Source organism: Panthera uncia, chromosome F2, assembly GCF_023721935.1.
Source record: "Panthera uncia isolate 11264 chromosome F2, Puncia_PCG_1.0, whole genome shotgun sequence".
NCBI lineage: Eukaryota > Metazoa > Chordata > Mammalia > Carnivora > Felidae > Panthera > Panthera uncia.
This window is the reverse complement of record NC_064812.1, coordinates 69,905,689-69,930,339: the sequence shown is the minus strand read 5'-3', so window position 1 is coordinate 69,930,339 and position 24,651 is coordinate 69,905,689. Positions and strand designations below refer to the sequence as shown.

Here is a 24,651-nt window from a genome sequence, read left to right as displayed (position 1 = left end):
TTCATGTCTCTTGTCCATGTTCTAACTGGACTGCTTGCCTTTTTGCTGTTGAGATTGAAGTGTGTTATGTATCCTACATATTACTCCTTTGTGAGATAAGCGGTTTGCAAATATTTTATCCCACTCTGTATCTTCTTAATGTTGCCAATATCCAATTTATTATTCTTTTCATTTTATGGATCATGCTTTTGGAGTCAAGTCTAAAAACTGTCTACTCCGAGATCCTAGAGATCGTCTCCCACACTTTTTCTAAGTCTGTATAGTTTTACATTTAAGTCCATGATCCATTTTGAGTCAATTTTTGTGTGAGGTGTGTAGTTGAAGACAGATTTGCATTTATTTATGTATATATTTATTTATGCTTATGGAAGTCTAGCTGCTCCAGTCCTATGTGTTGAAAAGCTTTCTTCCTTCAATGAAATGTTTTTGTACTTTAGTAAAAAATCAGTTGAACATATTTGTGTGGATCTATTTCTGAGTTCTCTCTTCTGCTTCATTGACCCATGTATTTCCCCCTCCCCTGATACCACACGGTCTTGATTATTGCAGCTATAATAAGCTTTGGTTTTGGCAAAATAATTTCTTCCACTTTATTCTTTTCAAAATTGTTTCCACGATTCTAGGGTCTATGCCTTTCCATATAAATTTTAGAATATCCCTATTGGTGTCTACAGAAAAAATCTCACTTGGCTTTTGATAGATACTGCAGGTTTGTTTATCAGTTTGAGAGGAATTGACATATTTAGTATGTTCTCTTTTGATTCACAACATAATATGTCTCTTCATTTATTTAAACCTTCTTTGATTTCTTTCATCAGCATTGTGTAGTTTTCAGCATACAAATGCTGGATATGTTTTGTTATGCATTTTTGAATTTTGATGGCTTTGTGTTGATTCTTTGTATGTTTATTTTCCATTCTGCAATGTTAATGAACTCAGTTATAGAAAGCTTGTTTTTTTTCTTTTTTGGTGTCTCGTTTGTTTTTTTTTTTTTTAATAGATTCCTTGGGATTTTCTATATAGATAATCATGTTATTCCCAAATAGAGTCCCATTTTTCCAAAAGGTTTTTTTTTTTTTTTTTTTTTTTTATCACAAATGGGTGTTGAATTTTGTTAAATTCTTTTTCTACATCACTTGATATGATCGAGTAAATTTTTTCCTCTTTGGCTGTTCAAACAATGGATTACTATTGTAAAGGCACCTGGGTTTTGTTTTAATCAGGTATGGTGAGACACACAGACACGGAAATGACTGTCATGAAGGAAGAAATTTGTTCTTTTTCCAGATCCCTAGAAACTGGGTCAAGGCACGCCGTGATGGGAGGGGCACAAGAGGAAGCCCTGCGGTTTGTCAGGAGGCAGAGAGAGTGAGGAGAAAACTTGGGCAAGAGTCTTCATTGTGATTTAATGGGAAGAAATGAACAAGGCAGGGAAAAGAGGCTAAGCACGATTAGGATTTAGGCTAGTTGGAATAATTTCAGTGGGCTCCTGGGTATAGGAGCTGCCCCTGGTTCCGGGGGTGATTGGGGCAGAGGAATAGTGGCCCAGAGTGTAAGAGTCCAATAAAGGAGGCAGTTGGCATATGGGTGCTGGATTGGTTAGTCTGCATATAAAAGGAGTTCTCTCTTGCTCTAAGAATCAGCCAAGGGACAGTTCCTTCCTCATCAACAAGTCCTCAGATGGCAAGGCATCAAATATAGAAACTAGAAAATATGGTTAATCATTCAGTTAATTGATTTTTAAATATTGAGCCAGCCCTGCATCCCTGGATAAACCCCACTTGAACATAGTGTATAATTCTTTTTGTATATTGCTGAATTCTGCTTGCTAATATTTTAAGCATTTTTACAACCATATTAATGAAGGATATTCATCTTTTTTTTTTTATTTTGTGGTACTGTTTTTGTTTCACTTTGGTATTTGGGAGATACTAGCTTCATAAATGAATCAGAAAGTGTTTCCTTCTCTTCCACTTTCTGGAAGAAATTATGTAGAATAGATGCTAACTCTTCTTTGAAAGTTTAGTAGAATCTTCCAGTGAAACTGAGCCCAGTTTGGTTAACTTTTAAAATTACAAATGTAGTAATGTTCTTAATAGTTAAGGGCTATTTTAAGTACCTATTTCATATTGGGTGAGTAGTGGTACCTTCTTTCTGAGGAATTAGTCCATTTCTTCTCAGCTGTTACATATATGTGTGTATAATTGCTTATAGTATTCCTTGATTATCCTTTGGGTGTCTGCAGCGTCTATAGCAATATCTGCACGTTCGTTCCTGATTTGGGTAATTTGTGACATCTGCCTTTGTTTCTTTGTCAATCTTGCTAAATGTTTGTTTATTTTATTGACCTTTTCAAAGAATCAACTCTTAGTTTTATTGGATTTCTTTATTGTTTTTCTATTTTCAATGTCGTTATTTCTGCTCTTTATTATTTTCTCTTTTTTTAACGTTTATTTATTTTGAGAGAGAGAGCATGCATACAAGTGGGAGAGGGGCAGAGAGAGATGGAAAGAGAGAGAATTCCAAGCGGGCTCCACACTGTCAGTTGCAGAGCCAGATAGGGGCTCGAACCCACAGACCATGAGATCATGACCTGTGCGGAAGTCGGACACTTAACCAACTGAACCACCCAGGCAACTCTCCCTCTACATTCTTTTTTTTTTAATTTTGTTAACGTTTATTTATTTTTGAGACAGAGAGAGACAGAGCATGAACAGGGGAGGGGCAGAGAGAGAGGGAGACACAGAATCCGAAACAGGCTCCAGGCTCCGAGCTGTCAGCACAGAGCCCGACGCGGGGCTCGAACTCACAGACCGTGAGATCATGACCTGAGCTGAAGTCGACGCTCAACCGACCAAGCCACCCAGGCGCCCCTCCCTCTACATTCTTAAAGTGGGGACTTTAATTATTGATTCAAGACCTTTCCTCTTTTTGCATATATGTATTTAGTGCTATAAATTTCCCTGTCAGCACTGCTTTAGCTATGTTTCACAAACTTTGATACATCGTATTTTCATTTCCCTTCAGTTCCGTGTATTTGTTTCCCTTGAGACTTCTTTGATGCATCCATGAATTATTTAAACATATGTTCTTTACTTTCAAAGTGCTTGGAAATTTTCCTGTTATCTTTCTGTTAAATTTCCGGTTTGATTCCATCATGGACAGAGAATATACTCTGTATGATTTCACTTCCTTTAAGATTGTTGAGGTTTTTTTATGTCCCAGATATGGTTGGTCTGTCTTGATATATGTTCTATGGGCACTTAATTTTTTTTTAATGTTTATTTATTTTTGAGACAGAGAAAGACACAGCGCTAACAGGGGAGGGAGAGAGAGAGGGAGACACAGAATCTGAAGCAGGCTCCAGGCTCTGAGTTGTCGGCACTGAGCCCGAGGGAAGGCTCAAACCTACGAACCACAAGGTCATGACCTGAGCCGATGTCCGACGCTTAACTGACTGAACCGCCCAGGCACCCTGTGGGCACCTAAAAAGAGAATGTATTCTGCTGCTTTGCATGGAATATTTTACACATATCAAAAGGATACTTGTTTAAAATATGAAACATGAAACAATAAAGTGAAATATTGTCTTTTTGGGGATGCCTAGGTGACTCAGTGTTAATGTCCAACTTCAGTTCAAGTCATGATCTCAAGGTTCATGGGTTCGAGACCTGCGTCGGGCTCTGTGCTGACAGCTCAGAACCTGGAGCCTGTTTCAGATTCTGTGTCTTCCTCTCTGTCTCTCTCTCTACCCCTCTGCTGCTTGTGCTCTCTCTCTCTCTCTCTCTCTCTCTCAAACATAAATAAATGAACATTAAAAAAATAAAATAAAATAAAAATTATTTTCCCTGTTTGTTCAGACCTATTCCTTACTACCCCATCAGTTTATTGGTCACTGGCTTCTCCTCCATTTATCTTAAGTCAGTGTTATTCTACTTTTCACACTCTGATATCAGATCCTTATCTTAATAACATTGAGATGCTTTAATAGTTATCCCATATGGGAAACCATAGCACATAGATGAGAATAGCCTTACTCTGCATATTCAGAGAGCAAAGGGGGCATCCTGGACATGAGTGATTGGAGCTCAGATCTGTAGGTCAGTTGTTGAGCCAGTATTCCAGGTAGTAGAGATTTAAAGGTAGCACTCTTTGAATGTGGAGTTAGAACGCTTTGAGGACTAGTCTGGAGGATGTGTTTGCCCTCATAGATATGTGCTGAACTGAAGAGGTGCAAGGTATGGACTGATGTTTTAGTGAAGAATTAAAGATGCTAAAGAAATCATTACTTGATTGCCATTGTCTGTGTCCCCACTACCCCGTGAATGCTATATTTGTATTATTCAATACTGTATCACCAACATCAAGCAGGCCATTAATGAATAGTTATTAAGTCCAATTTCAAAAACATAATCCCACTAGGAAAGGAGAGAAGGAAGAAAAGAAGGAATTGAAGGGAAGGGAAAGGAAGGGAAGAAGGAAGCAGAGCTTGGGTAACCTTAGTGCTCTCTACCTGCAATTTTAGTCTTTCCCTTCCTAGGCACATGGTTGCATCCCACTTCCTGACCCCTTGGAAGTCAGTCGCGTGTTTGGCTTCTAACGTATGACAGATGAAGCATGTCACTTTCTGGTGGCCAAACCTAAGATCTAAGGTGTGATTCTTTCGGCTCTGGCAAGGAGCACTATTCCAGATGGGGAAGGCAGCATCCGTGGCTGAGAGCAAATCAAGCATGGCTCCCTGCCAGCCCAGCAAGGACATTCTATTCTGCGTGAGCAAAAAATAAATCTTTATAGTTTTAAATGATAAAAAGCAGGGGCTGTGTGTTATTATAATATAACAGAGCCTTTCCTAAATGATAGAAAACAGCAAGAGTATGTCTTCAGCAGTGAGAATATAACACGAATTTTCTTTTCTTCTTTCTTGTCTTTCTCTGTTTTCTAGTTTTTCAAAAAATTTTTAAATCTATTTTTGACTTTTCTAGAATGGGTATTATTTTTGTCTTAAGGAAATAAATTCATTTAAAATAAACTGAGGGACAAAATTTATGATTTGTATATGCTTATAATTTGAGATGATGTTATATTTTTACTGAGAGATGCATGAAATGTAGAGAAATTGACACCATTTTCTTGAACCTAGGGTATGTTTTAGCACATATTCACTCTGACAAAGTGTTACACTGTCATTGAATCCTGGCCTGTCATCTTGAGACAGATCTGTTCCAGACCCTAAGAAATGCAACTCAGTATGGATAGTGGACCACTGAGGTCTTTGGAGACATTTTCCCTTTATCCGTGGTTTGCTTCCCTCTATCTGTGGTTTGCTAATGAGACCAGGAAACACCACCAACAAGATAGCCATTGCTTCTAAGAGGGTTGTGTTGGCTAACTTTTCCTTCCCTCATCTTTCACTGGCACAACACACACACACACACACACACACACACACACACACAAACACAGACTCCATTATTAATAACGTGGTCAGGCTCATTTGAGAATACCAGAACATTTGCACATTGTCTTTATTAGGTAAGAGGGAATTTCATTTGAATCTTTTAGAGAGACCTGAAGTGAAGTGATCCTGTTTCCACTTTGCCCCAAACCTAAGACCTCTGAGGCACAGGATTTTTACGTGCATGTATCTGCACATAGTTGCTGGCTGACCTGGATGAGATCGATAAAATTCCATGCCTTCAAGCTGGCAGACTTGAAGCCAGGGCCAACCTAGAGAGAATTGACTGGGTTTCAGCCCTGTGGTTTTTTTTTTTTTTTTCAACCTTCTCTGACACAAACCGAAGAGAGTTTTGATGTCTTTGATGATTGAGTTTCCATGGACTAAAACTAAGAGTCTCTAGATATTTTAAAAAGTCTAATGTTTTCTTTAAGATTTTGCCCACTGCCTCTAGAGTATTATTTACAGAGTTTTCTTCCACTTTACTAACGTAAAAATGTGTAACACAATAGATTCTCAATAGAAATAAAAGCCCTGTTGTTGGTCCTCTTAGAAAAAGACGGTAAAGCCCTGGTTTTATAGATAAACCCTTTGTAGTTCTCTCCTCATCTTCTATAGTCCTTCAGAACCCATGCTCAGTATGGGATAATGAGTTTTATTTCTGAATAACGAGTTCAAAAGGACCAAAAAGAGTAAGGTTAGTATTTAGCACTTTTTGTTAAGGGAAAACTCTGGGGAATGATCTTTTTTTAAGGCACCAACAAACTTTTAGATCCCAAACTACCCTAACAGAGAAAAGACAGCCTTATTGAAATCTTTTACATATCTAAAATTGGATTTGGAATAATGAGAGATTATGACACATGTACAAATTAATAAAAAAAACAGCCTCGCCACCCTTACTTGGTGGTTTCATTAAGTTTTTAAAAATAAAATAAATTACTGGGTCATAGGGTAGGTCTATTTTTAATTTTCTGAGGAACCTCCACACTGTTTTCCAGAGCGGCTGCACCAGTTTGCATTCCCACCAACAGTGCAAGAGGGTTCCCGTTTCTCCACATCCTCTCCAGCATCTATAGTCTCCTGATTTGTTCATTTCGGCCACTCTGACTGGCGTGAGGTGGTATCTGAGTGTGGTTTTGATTTGTATTTCCCTGATGAGGAGCGACGTTGAGCATCTTTTCATGTGCCTGTTGGCCATTCGGATGTCTTCTTTAGAGAAGTGTCTATTCATGTTTTCTGCCCATTTCTTCACTGGGTTATTTGTTTTTCGGGTGTGGAGTTTGGTGAGCTCTTTATAAATTAAAAAATATATACCGTCCCACCCAAAGACTTTTAATCAAATTGTCTGGTTTATCTTCAAAATATGCAATTCCTTTGTACCCTGTAAAACATCTAGATAGAGGCAAAAATTATTTTTAAGTTTTTAAAATGTCAACCCTCACGTACAGTTCATGTACTTACATTGGGAACTAGGTCTCGGTGTGGAAGATTCCCAGGGATCTTGCAGACTCACAGGGCTCTGAAGAAAAGTTAATAACCCTCTTGCCTTGTTACTAAAAAAGACTCAGGCAAGGCATTTCATACACCCTCAGGGATCAGCTTGCTGCCTGAACTGTTAGCTCAGGCGGCCAGGCTCCTTCCGCTTTCCTCTCTTCTTGCTTACATTTTACAAAGATGCTTGTTGCGATGAAATTGATTGGCAGCACACTTGGCAATTCAAATTGCTTCAGGTGTTCCTTCTTTTTTTTTTTATTCCATTAACCAAGATGAATGCAGTGTAATCTGCAGAAGCTCTGCATCGGGAACTCGGGTCCTGGTGCCGTGGGACTAGCTCAGACTTCATGGTCAAGACCCCTTATTTTGTGGGTCTAATTAGGATGGAGAATAGCTTCTCGGTTTTTCTAAAAGATGAGGCCATGCCCTGAGCTGTATTCTAACATTGGAAGCATTTAAAAGATGCTCTCATTTCCTAATGTATACAGAATATATTGATGTGCAGAAGCGGAGGCCCATATTTCCTCAGTTAGGGGAATCAACTAGTCCATCAGTCCACAAGTGTCTTCTCCCTGGGCCCTCCCATGTGGGTCCTGAGACGAAAGAAGGAACTAGCTCTGGAATCTGTGGAATAGTTGCCAGCAACTGTCATACGTTGGTGTGACATTTCTGGAGCATTCCAGAAAGCTCCTTCTCTTCAGCTCCTTTGAAATCCTTTTCCAATCCCTTCCTACTCCCAGGGAGTTCACCTGCTGTCATGATAATGCCACTGGAAACGGTGGGGGGGAGGGGCGCAAGAATGAGGGTAGAGGGTATATACTCAGAGCTCGTCTGACATGTGGAAGAATCCCGACTCCCTCACTACCTGGTTCACACATGCTCCCGTGCCACGTCAGAGGTCCTATCACTGCGACTTGGGGAAGACAGGGCTGGCACGGAGGCACAATTTTTAAGTTTTGGAGTCAGAGGGGAGGAAGGAGGCAAGGGGAATAGAGGAGATGTTACCAGCTAGGAAGTGTGTGTGCTTTCTTTCTTTCCTACCACTAGCTGGTGCTTCAGTCAGAGAGAAGTAGGTTGCTCCCGGGGCTGTGGTCCTGCGGGCCCAGTCCAATCTGAAATGTGTGCTAACTGGTGTGCATTTCTCTCTTTCCGCCCCAGGACAGCTTTCCTGCCCGCTTCGGAGGAGTCCATTTCGTCAACCAGCCCTGGTACATTCATGCCCTGTACACGCTCATCAAGCCATTCCTTAAAGACAAGACCAGGAAGCGGGTAATGCAAACAAACACCCAATGGGGGGTGCAGAGGGACAGTGACCGGACCCTCCTTTCAATCTCTCTGCTTCCCTTCTCTCTCTTTCTCTCTCCGTCTCTCCTAAGTTTTCACTGTGGGTCTTCTGCTTTTCTGCACTCCCTGAGCCTTTGAGCCTCAGCTGGAGTTTGCAAATGGCCTGGATTTAATCAATAATTTAGTAGAACTGGGTTATTTTCAGAGTCCCAGCGACCAACCAAAGGAAACTTTGAAGGCATGCAAATACCAGATGCCCATTTTACTGTAAGTGCTCGAGGGAGATACGGGGTCAAGCAGCTTCCCGTTCATGGGATATTTTAAGAGCTAGCATTTTGTCCTGCAAATGTATTATCCTGATGAAGAATGTTTACCATTTGTTTTTCTCCCCCATGGCTCTTGGGTCATAGCTGCCAGCTCCGTCACCTTTGAGGCTGGGAAAGCATTCTTCACGAGAAATAATAATGCTCTGAGGAGGAAGGCTTTTAAAGTCTTAATTGCATCGGCTGATGACATTTGGGAGGCCAGCACCTTCGATCAGGGCTGGGGCTTTTCATGGCATTCTGATTAGCTGAGAGACTGAACATTGTTTCTGCACTCCCTCTGAATCTCAGTTTCCTCATTTATAAGACAGAGAAACAAACACCCATATCACAGAGCTACTGGGTAATTGGGTAATTTAATGAAGCAGCATGTGAAAGCAGGTAGCATAAGGCCACTGATGTGGTAGAGACTCAGTGACTTTCATTCTCTTCATCATTTAGCTCCCGTTCTTTTAAACTTTTTGATTTCAGCTACCTCCTGGGTCAGGTGCACCACCTCTCAAGGGAATCTGGCCAGGGTCAGTCTTATGGCACCTTACGTATGCCCCTATACCCAGAGGAACCCGTTCTGGGGAAGAGCCTGAGAATTCAGGGGGAATGATCATGTGAGGAACCCCCCTACATACACACCCACATACACACTCTGTGTTATCCCCAACTCCTAGACCTCAGATGCTTCCAGATCCTTAGGAAATAGTACAGCAGGGAGGGGTAATTCTCCTGTCCCCAAATAAGCATGGAACTAAGAACTAGAACTCACCAGCCTAAGGAGACAGGGACCTTTGGAAGCTTTTTGCTAACTAGGGCTCAGGGCATAGAAGGGAGTTTCTGGAACTCTGGGCACAGAACAGAATCTGACAGGTGAAGAATCCAGCCTCCTATCTGCTGAGTTCTTCCATCCCATAGCACTGCAGGAGAGACGGCCAGTTTCCACAGCTCTCATTTGCCCTTTCAGAACTGGAGGCGTTGGCTATCGGTGGGAAAGCAAACTGGTGTGGCCACTCTGGGAAACAGTATGGAGGTTCCTCAAAAAGTTAAGAATAGAACTACGATATAGCAATTGCACTGCTAGGTATTTACCCAAGGGATACAAAAATACCGATTCGAAGGGACTTGTGCACCCCGATGTTTATAGCAGCAGTATCGACAATAGCCAAATTATGGGAAGAGCCCAAATGTCCATCGATTAATGAATGGATACAGGAGTTGTGGTATATATATACAATAGAATATTTCTCAGCCGTAAAAAGAATGGAATCTTGCCATTTGCAATGACGTGAATGGAGCTAGAGTGTATAACGCTACGCTAAATAAGTCAGTCAGGAGAAGGACAAATACCATATGATTTCACTTGGATGTGGAATTTAAGAAATAAAACAGATGAGGATGGGGGAAAGGAGTGAGAGGAAAACTATAAAACAGACTCCTTTTTTAAATGTTTATTTATTTATTTATTTTGAGAGATAGAGTGCACGCGTACACAGGGGAGGGGCAGAGACAGAGGGACAGAGGATCCCAGGCAGGCTTTGTTCTGTCAACACAGAGCCCGACTCAGGGCTCCCTCTCATGAACTGTGAGATCATGACCTGAGCCCAAATCAAGAGTCGGACGCTTAACCAACTGAGCCACCCAGGCACCCCAACAGACTTTTAACTGTAGAGAACAAACGCTAGGGTTACTGGAGGGGAGGTGGGTGAGGGATGGGCTAAATGGGTGTGGGTATTAAGGAGGGCACTTGTGATAAGCTCTGAGGGTTGTATGTAAGTGATGAATCGCTAAATTCTACTCCTGAAACTAATATTACACTATATGATAACTAACTGGAATTTAATCTTAAAAACTTGAAACAAACAAATGAATATCACAAATAAAATTGAAAGTATAAAGAATTCAAAAACAAACAAACAAAATAACTGGAGATGTTAGGTGGGTGGGTACAAATATTTGCTCTAAAAACCAGAGCTAATATTTAGCTCTGCTTTTCCATGCTTCAGATACTTTAGCTCCTCCTGAAAAGTGTTTTGCAAAAGCCAGAACATGGGAATTTCTTCAAAAACCATCACTCTTATTAAAATTGAAATCCACTGTCCGAAAATGTATATTGTTTTCTGAAGTGCTACCATATTCTTCTGAAGAATCTTAGCACTTAGCTTCTTGTCCCTTTCCTTTCTAAATGATGCCATTATATCATAAATTGAAATCAATGTAACAGAGCAAGGTAGTAAGTGTATGTGTCCATTACGTGGTATATTTTAATATAGTATATGGCATAATTGATAATACTTTTATGGTATATTATGCTATATTTAAATATTTTAAAAGTCACTTTTATATTACAGAAAGGCTAACTGGTATGCATGCGTACACCTATGTGAATATAATCAGTGGTCCTACACTTGCCTAACTCATGTGCATTGAGTTTGCAACACGAAGTGTGGGAACCGAGATCACTCCACAGGTGCGCTTTGAGTAGACTTTCGGGAGTCAATTCCTAAATTGTAGGAAATGGTAATTATCAACTAGTGGCTTATCCACTTTGTGGACTTGTCTGAAAATAATTGTGATCTGGGGATGTTTTCTCCCCTGCTCGGCCAGTTTCCATCACCATCCACTATATGTTCAGAAGACGCAAATTTATGTGGGTGTCAGCCCTCAATCCACACACAAATGGAAGATGGCTGCAAAAATATCCATAAGTTCTCAGGCCACAGTTTTCAGTTCCACTGCCTAAGAATTGATAAGGCTTTTACCTCGTGTCCACACCACCCTGGGAGCTAGGAACGTATTAAGAGAGTAAGAAAATATCACCCCTCTTCCCGAGGATTCTTCTCTTCCTATGGGGACGCAAGACATAAATGAACAGATCAGAGAAAATAGGAGTCAGCAGATACTAGTTAATTGGGGGAAGCGAGGAGGAGAACCAGAGTGTGCGGGTGCCTCTGGGACAGAATGAGGAAGAGGCTGCCACTTGGTGAAGGTTTGGGAAGGATGGTGAGATGGGGGCGGGGTACAGAGGGCAGAAAGCACTGCGGGGGGAGTGGAAGGAAGAGAACAATGTGGGGATGCATGTGAAGCGTGATTGGGGGTTTGTGTGGTCTACGTCATGGCCTTTTTATCAGCAGGGATAATTAGGAGATTACTGTATGTGTAAATTTGGGCCATGGCCAAATAAGACCCAATTTGTTCATAAACTTCATTTTTTAAGGACTATTAATTCAGCCCCTTTTCTGAGCAATAAATTAACATTTTACGAAGATTAAGCTGCAGACACAAAATTGAATGCCTCTTTAAACACCATGATCACCAGCAGCACATCCAATTTGTCATCGCTAAATTGTGTTTTAGGCTAAATAGTGGCTCGTAGGTTTGGGGGGTTTTTTGTTGATAGTTGTTTTTTCCTTTGCAGATTTTCCTGCATGGAAATAATCTAAACAGCCTTCACCAGCTAATCCACCCTGAATTTTTGCCCTCTGAATTTGGAGGAACCCTTCCTCCTTATGACATGGGAACGTGGGCCCGGACGTTACTTGGTCCAGACTACAGTGATGAAAATGACTATACTCACACTTCCTACAATGCAATGCATGTGAAACACACATCCTCCAATCTGGAGAGAGAATGTTCGCCCAAGCCGATGAAGAGGTAAGACCTGCATTATCAGAGCCTCCAAGTCAGAGGTCAATAAGCATTTTTGATTTGGGCCTATTGTGGGTTAAGTAATTGCAGAACTTTATGGGCACAGAACTTGAATAAAATAAATTTCAATACATTCTCAGCTGATTTCACTAGAATTGAAAGCAAATGGGGCTTGGCTGGCGCAGAAATCTAGTTATCCCTGTTGTATTAAAGAAACAGTTAAAGGCTGGACCTCGCTCATGTCATGATTGCAGTGTTAGTCTCTAGAGAGTCTGTTAACACACACAGAATGAAATGCTGTGCCTTTGAAATACCCTGGATTGAAAAAACAACCTGCCAGAAAACATTCCTATCATCTGTGAATTTAGAACCATTTATTGAGCATTTGCCTATAAGCACTGATAGGTGCTGCAAACACACGAATAAGAACAGAGATGTATAGCTCTGGAAAATCTGATGAGTAAGACTTTTGTCGACATATTTATAAAGTGGGTGACATTGGAGCTAGGTTCTGAAGGGTGAAAATAAGCCAGGCTTAAAAAGGTAGAGAAGGCATTCTAGGCAGATGGGATAGAAAGAGGCACAGAGGCTTCAGAGGGATGGGATATTCTGGTGTGGCAAACAGGTGAGCGAGGGGTGGGGGATGGGAGTGGGCATGGAAGGAAGTTCTAAAGACTGTTGCATCTAGGGCGTGAAATATATTGCATACTGTATTTAATGGAGTGCCGTGAAAGAGGGTTTTTTTTTAACTGATGTACAAATAATATATGAGTGCTTTCTCATTGTAAAAATTAAAACCTTATTTTTAAGGCTACAATCTGTTTAACCACTACTCCCAATCTCAATCCCAACTTTTCCCAAAGGTAATCATTGTTATCAGAGTAGGGTGGACCCTTTCCCATTCTATTTTCTAGATATTACCCACATCTATCCATACCCATAGAAAATATCTAATATTATGTATTAGTTTGCTAATCCAACTCCTGCAACAACAAACCAAACTGGGTGGCTTAAGCAATAGAAATGTGTTTTCTCACAATTCTGGAAGCTAGAAATCCAAAATCAAGGTATTGGGAGGGTTGGTGTCTTATGAGACCTCTCTCCTTGTCTTGTAGATGCCTGCATTCTCCCTGTTATCTTCACATGGACTTCCCTCTGTGCGTCTGTGTCTTAATCTCTTTTTACAAGGATACCAGTCATATTGGATTAGGACTTACCCTAAAGACCTTGTTTTACCTTAATTACATCTTTTAAAGGCCCCATCTCCAAATACAGTCACATTCTGAGGTGCTAGCAGTTGGATCTTCAACAGTCCAATTTGGGGGGCAGGGCATGGTTTATCCCGTAACATACTGTAACATCTTTCTATACCAGTAAATCTAGAGACATCTCATGTTTTTCATGCTGCATAGTATTCCGGTACATAGTATTCCAGTATTCCAGAATATGTCACAGTTTAGCCATTTCCCTATTGATGAGCATTTAGCTCCTCTGAGTTTTTTCTCTATTCCAAAGGACGAGACTCAATGAAAGCCCTTGATATGCCTCCTTCATTCTCACAGGAAGTCCCTCAGGTAAACTTGGAGACTTGTAGTTGCTGGGTCAGAGAGTATGTGTATTTTCAATAGCCCACACTGCCCGGTGGCCTTCCTAAATGACGGTACTAATGGATAGCCCCAGCAGCATGTGTGAAAATGTCCTTTCCCCGGACTCTACCTTTCGTACTTGATATTATCAGAATTCAATTCTAATCATTATCCTGATGGCAGGTCAATTCTATGCCATTTTTGTTTTCATCTGTATCTCCTCACTGGACACAGTTGAGCAGAGAAATGACACAATGACAAAGTAAGTCTGGGTTTTATGAGGATCATGGAATTCGCAGGGAAATATGGACTAAAAGCCGTCAGAAGGCTGATGCGGGGACTCAGGTCCAGGGATGAGGGCCATAACTAACACCTAACCAATGAAGACTGGCTGTAGTCTTGAGGTGTTTGGGGACAGAGGGATGTCACTGTGAGAGTCTTCTTTGGATAACTACGCTTACACTGAGGCAAGAGAGAATGTCCAGGAGGAGGATCTCCACATTTTCTGCTCCATTGGGAATATTACATGCAAGTGTCTGGTGAAGCCTTTCTGCTGAGACTGGAGGGATCTGGAAATTCATTTACTCCCCGGGTTAACAGCTGACATTCTCTGGGAAGTGTTGGTCATGGGAGCTGAGAACCTGGCTTTGTGTCTCCACAGTGAAGAGACTGACCTTACTGGTAGAGGTGAGATTGTCCCGCCCAGATTCTGAGCTGCTCTCAGGCCAGGCTACAGCGCAGTCATCGCAGTCATCGTAATAATGTAACAACTCACACTATTGACACCGTTCTGAACCCATTACCTGCATTAACTCTCTAAATCCTCACCATAACTGTATGAGAAAGGTATTGTCACTATTCCCATTTCACAAGTGAGGAAACAGACACAGAAAGGTTAAGCAACTGTCCAAGGTCACACAGCTAGTAAATGGCCAAACTGGGATTCCGAGCTGGGCAGCTTGGCTCCACACTCTGTGTTCATGTCCTCTGTAAGATAAAGCACACTGTCTGCTTTTCCTCATACTTTCTACCCACACCTCTAGTGCCAGCCTTCTCTCTCCAATCCCTCCATGAGCCGGGACAATGACACTTCCTGCGGTTTGTCCTTACCTTATTTCTACAGACTTAGATAAAGTCAGCATACCCTCAGACTTGTTGGAATGTCCGAAGTCAAGTGGAATAAAATAGCAATTTGCCGCTCTTTCTCCAGGTGATCAGTTATAGAGTTACATCTCTTTCGGGTGACCAGCCATGTCCTGATTCCAAGTTCTGCCTCTGAGTTGATGTTGAGGATCAGAGAAGGTGACGGCCTCCGTTATTAGATGGTGGGTTCTAGAGGGTAAAGTCTTTGTATAACATTTGTTCACCTTATGCCCTCCTCAAGAATTCAATTCAATGTCCAACACACAATCGACACACATCAGACACCCTGTACATGCCTGCTGCTTATGAATGAATTAGCGTTGAATGAAAGCTGCTACTTTCAAAACCCATCCTTGGGCAGTTGTCCAACTGCTTCAGCCAAACTGTCAGCTCCTAGATGGAGAGAGAGCTAATTTCTTCTGGATTTCGTGGATCCTGGTTATAGGATCTTACGGCCTAGTAGGGGAGATAAGATCTGCCCACAAATAACTATAATATAATGCAGAGTGGAAGAGGTACTAGACAAGAGATGTAAGAACCTGCTGAAATGTTCTTTCAACCAGGAAGACTCTTAGAGAAGTCTTCATGGACAGAGGTATAGCTGACCCAGGTTTTGGAGAAGGGAAGACATCAGAGTCAAGCTCCAAGACTATGCCAGAGGAGCTAGTAATTGTGTACACATCTCATCACCCCACCATGGCCATCAAGGTGTCCTGCCCACTCCTGCTGTCACAAGTGGTGACATCTTTGATCCTTTGCTTGGGGATTTTAGACAGCAGTAGGATGGGCGGTGAGGAGACTGGCACCAGCAGTGACGCCGCGAGGAGGGACCACCTGTGGAACCGTGCCTGGTGTCAGGTGCTTCACTGATGGAGGTCTGTGCTGACTGAGAAAATTATAGGGACAGAACAGCCACCATTCATAACCTCTCTGAGTCCTCAGAGCTCAAAAGGCCATGGGAAAATTGAAAACAGAATTGGAGATCTTAAAGGTCCAGCTTCCCACCTGATATGGTATCTGTTCTCCAGCCCAGGCTGCTAGCCAGCCTCAGTTTGCATTGCCCAGAGATGGGCAGGCAGCTAACGGGGCAGCATACTCCCAGTAGCATAGTTTTAAGAAGTACTTCCTTGGTCCAAGCCAGATGACCTGGGTCCGTTCTGCGGGATAACATTTCACCTTCTAATGGGTAGACGCTGTGTCCCAATCCCTGCCACTACAGTTCCCATTTGGGGTCAAATGGGCTTCTGTGAACTTTCATTGGAACCTAGTCACTATTTATTATGTGGCCTCAGAACTATTTATTTATTAGTGGCTCAGAACAATGCTTTCTGGCATATGTAGGGTAAAATCTAAAATGTGTAAAATTCTCAGTGAATTAGTGGTTCTAACTAGCTCTTTTCTTTTTCCAGATAAGTTTGATTCAACCCTTAAGCAGAAAAACTTAAAAAGAAATGTTGGTTTAGATGGAATTTTTTCCAAACAGATTCTTTCAATATTGATCTTTTAAGAAAATGATGCTTTTATAGGCTTTTGAGTGTGTGGCATTCTCTGCTCTGACACACTTTTGCATTTTTAACTTCTTGTTTCTGCTCTTCATTTTACAATTTAGTCTATTTCCTTGCTTCCAGGCCATCAGCTGTCACTTTCTGTTTTTGGAACCACGTATGTAAGAAGCACTCTGTTTCCTCCTATCTAATTTACTACTGGAATACGTTTTAGGTTTGGAAAGTAGGGAGTCCAGCTTAATAAAACTGTCCAGCACATAACAGTAAATCGGCGTTGTCATACTTATGATTATTTTCGCTGCAAATAAGATACAACTCTGGTTGGACTGCTTTAAAGGGTATGGAAAATTTATTATTTCATATAATGAGAAGTTGCAAAGTGAGGTGACCATAGATCTGTGTGTTCCAGAACCTCGGCGGTGGTACCTATGACCCAGGCTCCTGCCCCTGTGTCCCACGTGATGAAGACTTCCCGGGCGGGAGTGCTCCCTGATTCATGCAGGAGGATAGGCCCCAGCCAGAGGGGCTTTTTTCCCCTTTAGGAAGGAGGAGGGGATGGCTTGTGGTGGGGACCCGGCAGCCTTGCTTCAGGTTTGGGATTGCAGGCCTGACGTTTCTGCTTCAGGAAGCAAGTGTGTGGTCTTTTCATCAGTGCGTTGATTTTGTGGTATCTCTTTCACTTATTAGGCATCGCTTATTAATTGCTTTCTGGTTGTAGCCTTTATCTCCGATAAAGTAATTAAAATGGTTATAGATATTATTTAAAAGGCACACACACACACACACACACAGAAATGCACTGTCTTGAGCTACTGGTGGATGATTAGTCATTTTTGGAGAAGTTATACTTAAAAATATATATATGTATGTATTATATATGTGTACATATGCTCGGACATACATATACTATATGTTGTGTATGTATGGACATATAAACATGTATGCACATGTATGTATTGAAATATATACAGGTATGTTTTGTTTTTTAACGATTCCTGGTAATAAACCTTATGTAAAGTTTATCCTAAGACCTGGATTCTGAGTAAGGAAATGGGGCCTTTCCCCAGAGCCAGAGCCTGCAGTTAGGGTGGTTCAGAAGAGGGCTGCTCAGACCCAGCGCTCAGAAGGCCCCCATAGGACCCGCCTCCTGAGCCCACTAGGTGTCACAAGTGGCCCAGGATGCCTTGCCTCATTCCTCTGCTGGCTGGTCTCTACTAAGGCCCTGAGAGCCGCTGTAGACAATGGAGCTGCTGATCTCACAGAAATACAAAGCAGTTTCCTGGTATTTCTGGGCAAAAGTAAAAGCAAGCGCTCTGGAAAGCCAGGTTTTGTGCCTTCTGAAGCCACCACCACGGCCAGCAAAGGGAGCATCTGATTTTCCAGGCCTGGGGTGTGTGCTTTCGCTCTGGTGGAGGGGCCGGGTGCTATTCTGGACCAAACAGGACTGGCACAGAAAGGAGAAGGGAAACGGACCAGATCAGAACTGCTGTGTCCCTGCCAGAGCCGGAAAGCATGTGGCCTCTTCCGGGACAGGCAGGGAGAGAAAGCTTATATTTTACACCATCCTCTTGTTGCTTTTGAGGAGGCTCCTCTGGGCTGTACCAGTGCAGGCAGCTTCTGTCTGCAGGACAAACAGCCTCCACAAAAATTGTATATAAAATATTACAGTTATATATAAACATGCATTCTATTATTCCCCTTATTATCAGGACTTGGGAAATTTTAGAACCAGGGAGATCCTTAGAAGTCACCTAGGGGTCAACAGCCTTTCTGCTACCAAGGACCTCTTCTTTTGCCCCCCGCCCTCCACATGGTATGTATATAGGTTCTGGAGAGAACATCGCATTTATTAGGAAATTACAAGCTCATTTTGCCATAATGTAATTCATGTTATTTCACAGAATTATCCTAAGATCTTTAATTTTAATAAAAGCAAAGCTACTTACGATTTAATTTAAATTTTAGTCTCATAGATGGTAAGATCTCTTAAGTTTTGTGGCTTCTAAACAATGATGTAAAAATATCTGCCTATCCCCGTGCCTGTTCCTGCTTAGGTGACGTAGCAAGCTTCAATAGAGCTCAAGCCTCCAGACTTAGGGGATTAGTCTGGGGATTTTCTGGACAGCCATGTAGCCAGCTTCTTCTGAAAGCAAGATGTCTTGCACAGGGTAGGTGCTCCATACGTATTTGATATTTTGTCGCTTGAAAAGTAGAAGTAAATGGTATACATATGTACCCTTGTTTTCCATTGGTGCTTAGATTTAAAAAATATGTTCCTTCTTCTAATTATTATAGTCAAGGTCCTGAGAAGTCTCACAGGGTAACAGACTGTGTCACCAAAGCTATTTTATCATAGGAATCTTTCTGGTCCCTTGTCTCCTGGAGACTAGGGTAGGTAAACACTGTGCCAGAGTTTGAAATGGAAAATCAGGAAACTGATTTAAGTTCATGGAGACCCAACTGGTCTGAACCGTGGCTGACAATTTTCATCCTCGTTGTTTTCTGGAGGTCCCCTCACATGTGCTCAGATGTACCAATCTGCATTTTGATCTGGGCTCCATCTGCCATTCAAGGAAAAGAAATATTATCATTTTTAAGGTCTTAAATTGCAGTCTCCTTAAAATTTTTTCAGTTTATTTATTTAGAAAGAGAGAGAGAGTGCACGCAGGGGAAGGGCAGAGAGAGAGGGAGAGAGAGAATCCCAAGCAGGATCCACACTGTCAGCCCAGACCCCGACACAAGGCTCGAACTCGTGAACCGTGAGATCATGACCTGAGCCGAAATCAAGAGTCGGACACTTAACCAACTAAGCCACCCAGGCGCCCTTGTATTGCAGTCTCCTTGGCTCATTAATTTCCCAAGATATTCATGTCTCAGGACTGAAAGAGAAACGCCAAGCCCGATGGTAGTGGAACAATGGCTCCTTCTCAGAAGCTCAGAAGCTGCCATAAGCAGAAAAGCACATTGTATTTCCCTTGTGTAGCAGGTGCACTGCATGGAGTTATCTCTACATTCAGCCACCTGGAGGAACAGAGTCAGTGTGAGGAAAAGCAGAGCCAGAGTGGCCTTGAAGATAGGGGTTCTAACCTGCAGAGTCCAGGGCAGGCAGCAATGGCCACGCCTACCCTGGCCATGTCTATCCAGCAGGTACTTACTGAGTGCCTCCTCTGTGATGACCACAGGCTTTAATGGAATCCAAAGACCAGGGTCAGCATAGCACCCCAGTGCAAAAAGTAGCAACATTGCAGCATTCATGCACATGAGCATAATCATAACATTTTGGTTATTAATTCTGTACCAGCGTGCTAAAGTTGGCCTGACATAGCAAAGATTCAGATGCCTTCACTATGTATTTACATTTAAAGATGTTTGTCTCCAGGTTTTTGTTTCAAATGTTTATTTGTTTATTTTGAGGGGGGGTGCAGAAAGAGAGACAGAAAATCCCAATCAGGTTTCACCCTCCCAGTGCAGAGCCTGATGTGGGGCCGATCCCACAACAGTGAGATCCTGACCCCAGCCAAAATCAAGCGTCAGATGATCAACAGACTAAGCCATCCAGGACCCCTCCAGGTTTTTGGTTTTTGTTTTTTAGCTATGTGATAACAGCATTCATAGAGTCAAAACAGTCAATTCTTGAAATTTCCAGGAATGCCTGAGTTCATATTTGGTACAGCCTGATCACAAGCAAGGCTTGGCTGAGTATATGCAATAACTCCCACTTTGTTTATTTATTAAAATGTCAGCACTTCTCGGAGATGCAGACAAGTATTTATAGAGGAAGAAATCTAGGCAACCCAAACCGCATTTCCACTCATGCCAGTGAAGAATGACCCCAACCTTCAGAGAAATGATCCACCCTGGTCTACACTGTATGCTACACAACTGGAGGGGCCAATGCTTTGGGGTCTTGGCCAGCTGTACTGTATGGTAGAATTATTTCTGATCCTTTTGACCAAATGCCTCCATCTTTGTTTCCTAAACACCCTTCCCTCCTAGAGGAAGTGAGGAAGATGTGAGCCACCTGATTTGGGAGAAAGGGAGAATCTGGGAGAATGCCTGGGTCTAGTTCAGATTTCTGAGCCAGAGGGAAATTTTGTCTTCTGCCTGGGTGGTATAAGTCAGTTTAACTGTTTTCAGCTGTCCGTAGAATTGGCCATGACCTTGGCGATCTTCCAGCATGCGGTCCTCTTTTTTATAGGGTGAAGGTGTGCATTGGCTGGATTAACTACTCACTTCCGGCAGAGTGATACATCAAGAAATACAACCCATAGGAAAAGAATGAGGGGTGGCAGTATGGAACAGGAGGACCCTTGTCTTCCAAGCAGTCAGGGCAAAAAGGGTGCATTTTACTGTGTGGCCCGGGAACAGATGTTCCATCTGGATGCCACGTTCAATAAAATCACAGAATGCATCATTTCTTAACGAATGACCCACATTCGCTACTGCCCTCTAAGTTGTCTTGTGACTAGTTTCCAATCCAAAAAAATTGAACGTCTTAGTTTCAGGCTGTCACTCAGTCCTACTCAGGCAGCTAATGTCTGAGATGTCACCACTTCTAGAAGCAAAGACCTCGCGGGCAAGCCATGAATGCCCAGCATTTTATGTTGGTTATCGGATACTGCTGTGTTTCATGGATACCAACAAGAATTCGTTAACATTTCTTAAGGAACATAGAAAAATGGCTGCAGAGCCTCATCACTATTGTGTGTCTGGCTGAGATGGATTTCCCGCTTTTCTAGGGCTTTCTTTCTGTGGCAGAACTGAAGGGGGGGGCGTCTCCTTGCCAGCACATCCTATATAGCCATGTAACATCAGAGAGAAAGAAAATCTATGCAATGGATTTGGTCAATAAGAGAATGAATGGGGCTGGATAAAATGTTGTATTCAGGGGCATGTTTTCTCTTCTTTTTTTAAAGAATGACATGAAAAATTAGGAGATAAAGAGTTCGAAGCTCCTGGCAAAGCAATGAAGTAGGGTTGATGTCGAGAGAAACCAACACATGCGGCTGAACTGGCCGCGTCGTCTCAAATGCAAACTGTTTGATTGCTCTCGAAGTGTGTTCTTGAAACGATTCTTATTTACTGAAGCGCCACAGTCAGATGCAACTAGTTGGAAAGGGAGATGTAGTCTGGGCAAGAAAAACAAAGAGCACTTTCTTGTGAACATATTGCTATTGGTAAACCAACATTTTGCCTGATTTCATTAAGCCGATGCCGTTTGGGCCCAACAGCTAGCCCACGATTTATCTGGCTTATAAGCTTTAATGATCATATGGATGAAAACAAATATTTGACATAAGACGTCATCAAAATCTCTTTGCGGTGTCGTTCTTAAAAATGATGTGCTGCTTGCATACAGGATTACGGTGCCTGTTTAGGAACCTAAGGGGAACTTTGTTGGACATATCATTTGGGCTTCAGGTGTGCAAACTGTAGCACTAGAGGTTTTATGTTGAGGCCGCAGAGGAGCGTTTTTGAGCTTCCAGTATCTCGTTGGAAACTCCGTCAAGGCCCCACTTCAGATGTGTTCCTGTTGTTATGGGTGATCAGCCCCAGGGAGCCCGCTTCACGCTTGCTTCACGTTGCTCTGCTACTCTCGAGATGGGCCTCAGGGGGCTATGTACTGCATCCTGAGCGTGGCCTCCTTGCTTCAGCTTTGTAACTTTGTGACTTTCGTGGGTTTGCATTTCTTTGTCTATTTGTCTTTTCTTCTCAATCTTCCCTTATCAGAGTAGACATGGCTTCTGATCACATTCTTCCTCCGATTTTTTCTGGTTGTATGACCTTGAGTAAGTCATTTAACCTCACCCAGTCTTGGCTTCCTCAAGCATAAAGTGGCTGTAACCTTAGGGGATCACTGTCAGGGTCAAAAGGCGGCAGGATGAGAAGTCTGCAGAGCACTAAAGGAAAGCAGTACAGTAAATAGCCCTTTCCTTTCTTCCCCAGCCTGTTCATAAGGATTTCCAGGGGCGTCTGGGTGGCTCAGTCGGTTAAGCGTCTGACTTCGGCTTAGGTCATGATCTCCCGGTCCGTGGGTTTGAGCCCCTCATCGGGCTCTGTGCTGACAGCTCAGAGCCTGGAGTCTGCTTTGGATTCTGTGTCTCCCTCTCTCTCTACCCCTCCTCGGCTTGCTCTCTCTCTCAAAAATAAATAAACATTAAAAAAATAAAAAATAAAAATTCATGAGGATTTCCATGTTGTTAGAGTTTGGATTTATTTTCCAATGGAAGTTCCTCACTAACAATGAAAATTCCCAACCCCTTAATAGAGAGGCAAGCAGCAGTTAGTTGTATGGGCTAATGGAGGGGGGAGACCTTGACTGAAAGTCAGACTGACATTGGTTGTTTCCTTCTTCTTTGCCTTAATTTATGCATGAGGCCAGTATTGGGCCCTTCTGTACCCTTGGAGCCCTGCACCCAGAAGATGCCCAGGCCCAGTGAGTGCTGGGCACAGAAGGCAAAACCAAGGAGAGGGGGGAATTAGCAATACAGACACCCCTGCCTCTTCCTCCCTGTCTGCCAGGAGGACCTCACCTTCGTACAGCCATGATTTCCCACTCTCCACCCTAGGCAATCTCTCTGCCTGCCCTCTCTGTCTTTGTACACCTTTATTGGTCTTTGCTAACGTTCCCCTCCTCTCCGTCCCTCTAATCTTAATTGTTATCCATCCAGTATTGAGTGTAATCTTTAAAAATGGTAATGATGCCACTCTTTTGCCCAAGAGCCTCCCAACACCTCCCCTTGGTCTTCCGCATGTCATAAAGGCTGCCCTTGCTTGTCACAGGCCTGGCCGCCCTGACTTCTGTCACCCACTCAGTGTGCCAGGCTGTGTCCTGCTCCTGGGCCTCCCCTGCCCTGGGTTACTCTTCCACTCACTTGTGGCTAACTCCTCATTCATCAGGTCTGACTTCTCCAATTACTCCTCTGAAGGGAGTTCTTCACCTTTTCTATCCTGCTATTCTCTATCACCAAACCATTTCCTTCTTAACAGGGATCACAATTCCATAATCACATATTTGTTGGTTTTACTTATGTAGGAAATCTCCCTTCTGTACATTGTTTACTCTCTGAGTGCAGGGATGGTGCTGTTCCATTCACAATATGTATCCTGTGTGCCACATATCCCCTAGTATGTAATAGACGCTCAGTGAATATTTTGTGAGGAAGCAAGGAAGGGGAAAGAGAGAGAGGAAGAAAGAAAATCGAAGAAGGGAAATAGGAAAGAAGGAGGGTAAAAAACACAGGAAGGAAGGCAGGGAGGGAGGCAGGAAGGCAACAAGGGAAGGAGGAAGGAAGAAAGGAAGGGATTCCATGACAGTAAGTGCTGTTAAGAATAAGGTACTTTGTAGAGTGGCGAGGAAATTGTTGCCAACCATCCGGATAGAATAAGACGATGCCATGGTCTTTGCGATCAATGTTTGATTAGAATTTGAAATGGTTTCTGAGTTTATCAATAACTGCCTCCTTAGTCTTATTATTTCTCCTAATTTCTAGATTTCCATTAATAATTAATACTTACAATACTTCTTGTCTTTTTGAAGACTTTTTTATTCATTCAACAAATATTTACCGAGTACCTACTAGGCATCAAGATATAGTATAGGATAAAAGTGGTTAAAAGACCAGAATCTGAAATCAGATTCTAGGAGTTCAAATTAGTAGTCATGTGGCCTGAGGAGTATCTCTCTATGGCCTTGTTTTCCTGTCTCTAAGAGGGGTAGTAATAGAAGTGCCTTATTATTGTGCTGTGACGATTACATGAAGCAAGGATAAATGTTAGCTGCTGTCGATAGCATGGTTATCTCCTGGTCTGAGTCCATAATCCGTAAGGGGGGGACAGACTTTAAACACATTACTATACAAAAGGCTGTTTCATTAACACCATGACAAGTGTTTTGAAAAACTAGAGTGTAGCATGAGGGTGTATAACGGGGTCCCAACCTGTGGTGGGACCATAGTGGGGGTCAGAAAGGGCTTCCCTGAGGAGGTAACACATAAGCTGAGAGTTGAAGGATGCGAGAAAGAGTTTCCTGGCAAAAGAAAGAGTGATGTGGTAGCAAAAACCTCCCTGTTTAGAAGGGGCAGGGCCAGCTGCAGGAACGACTGTTTTTTAACAATTGTAAATAAGATTCTTTTTTTTTTAACATTAAAAATTCCCATCGGTACCTGGGTAGCTCAGTTGGTTACGCATCTGACTCTTGATATCGGCTCAGGTCATGATCT

At 42.5% G+C, this 24,651-nt stretch overlaps 1 protein-coding gene across 1 annotated transcript in view; it reads left to right on the top strand.

Moving 5' to 3' along the window:
- CLVS1 (clavesin 1) overlaps window positions 1–24,651 on the top strand; it is a 159,244-nt gene that overhangs the window by 118,405 nt on the left and 16,188 nt on the right. The window contains exons 3-4 of the mRNA XM_049633364.1: window positions 8,111–8,221; window positions 11,966–12,201. Of these exons, the coding sequence (XP_049489321.1) occupies window positions 8,111–8,221; window positions 11,966–12,201 (347 nt within the window). The remainder of the gene's footprint in view (window positions 1–8,110; window positions 8,222–11,965; window positions 12,202–24,651) is intronic.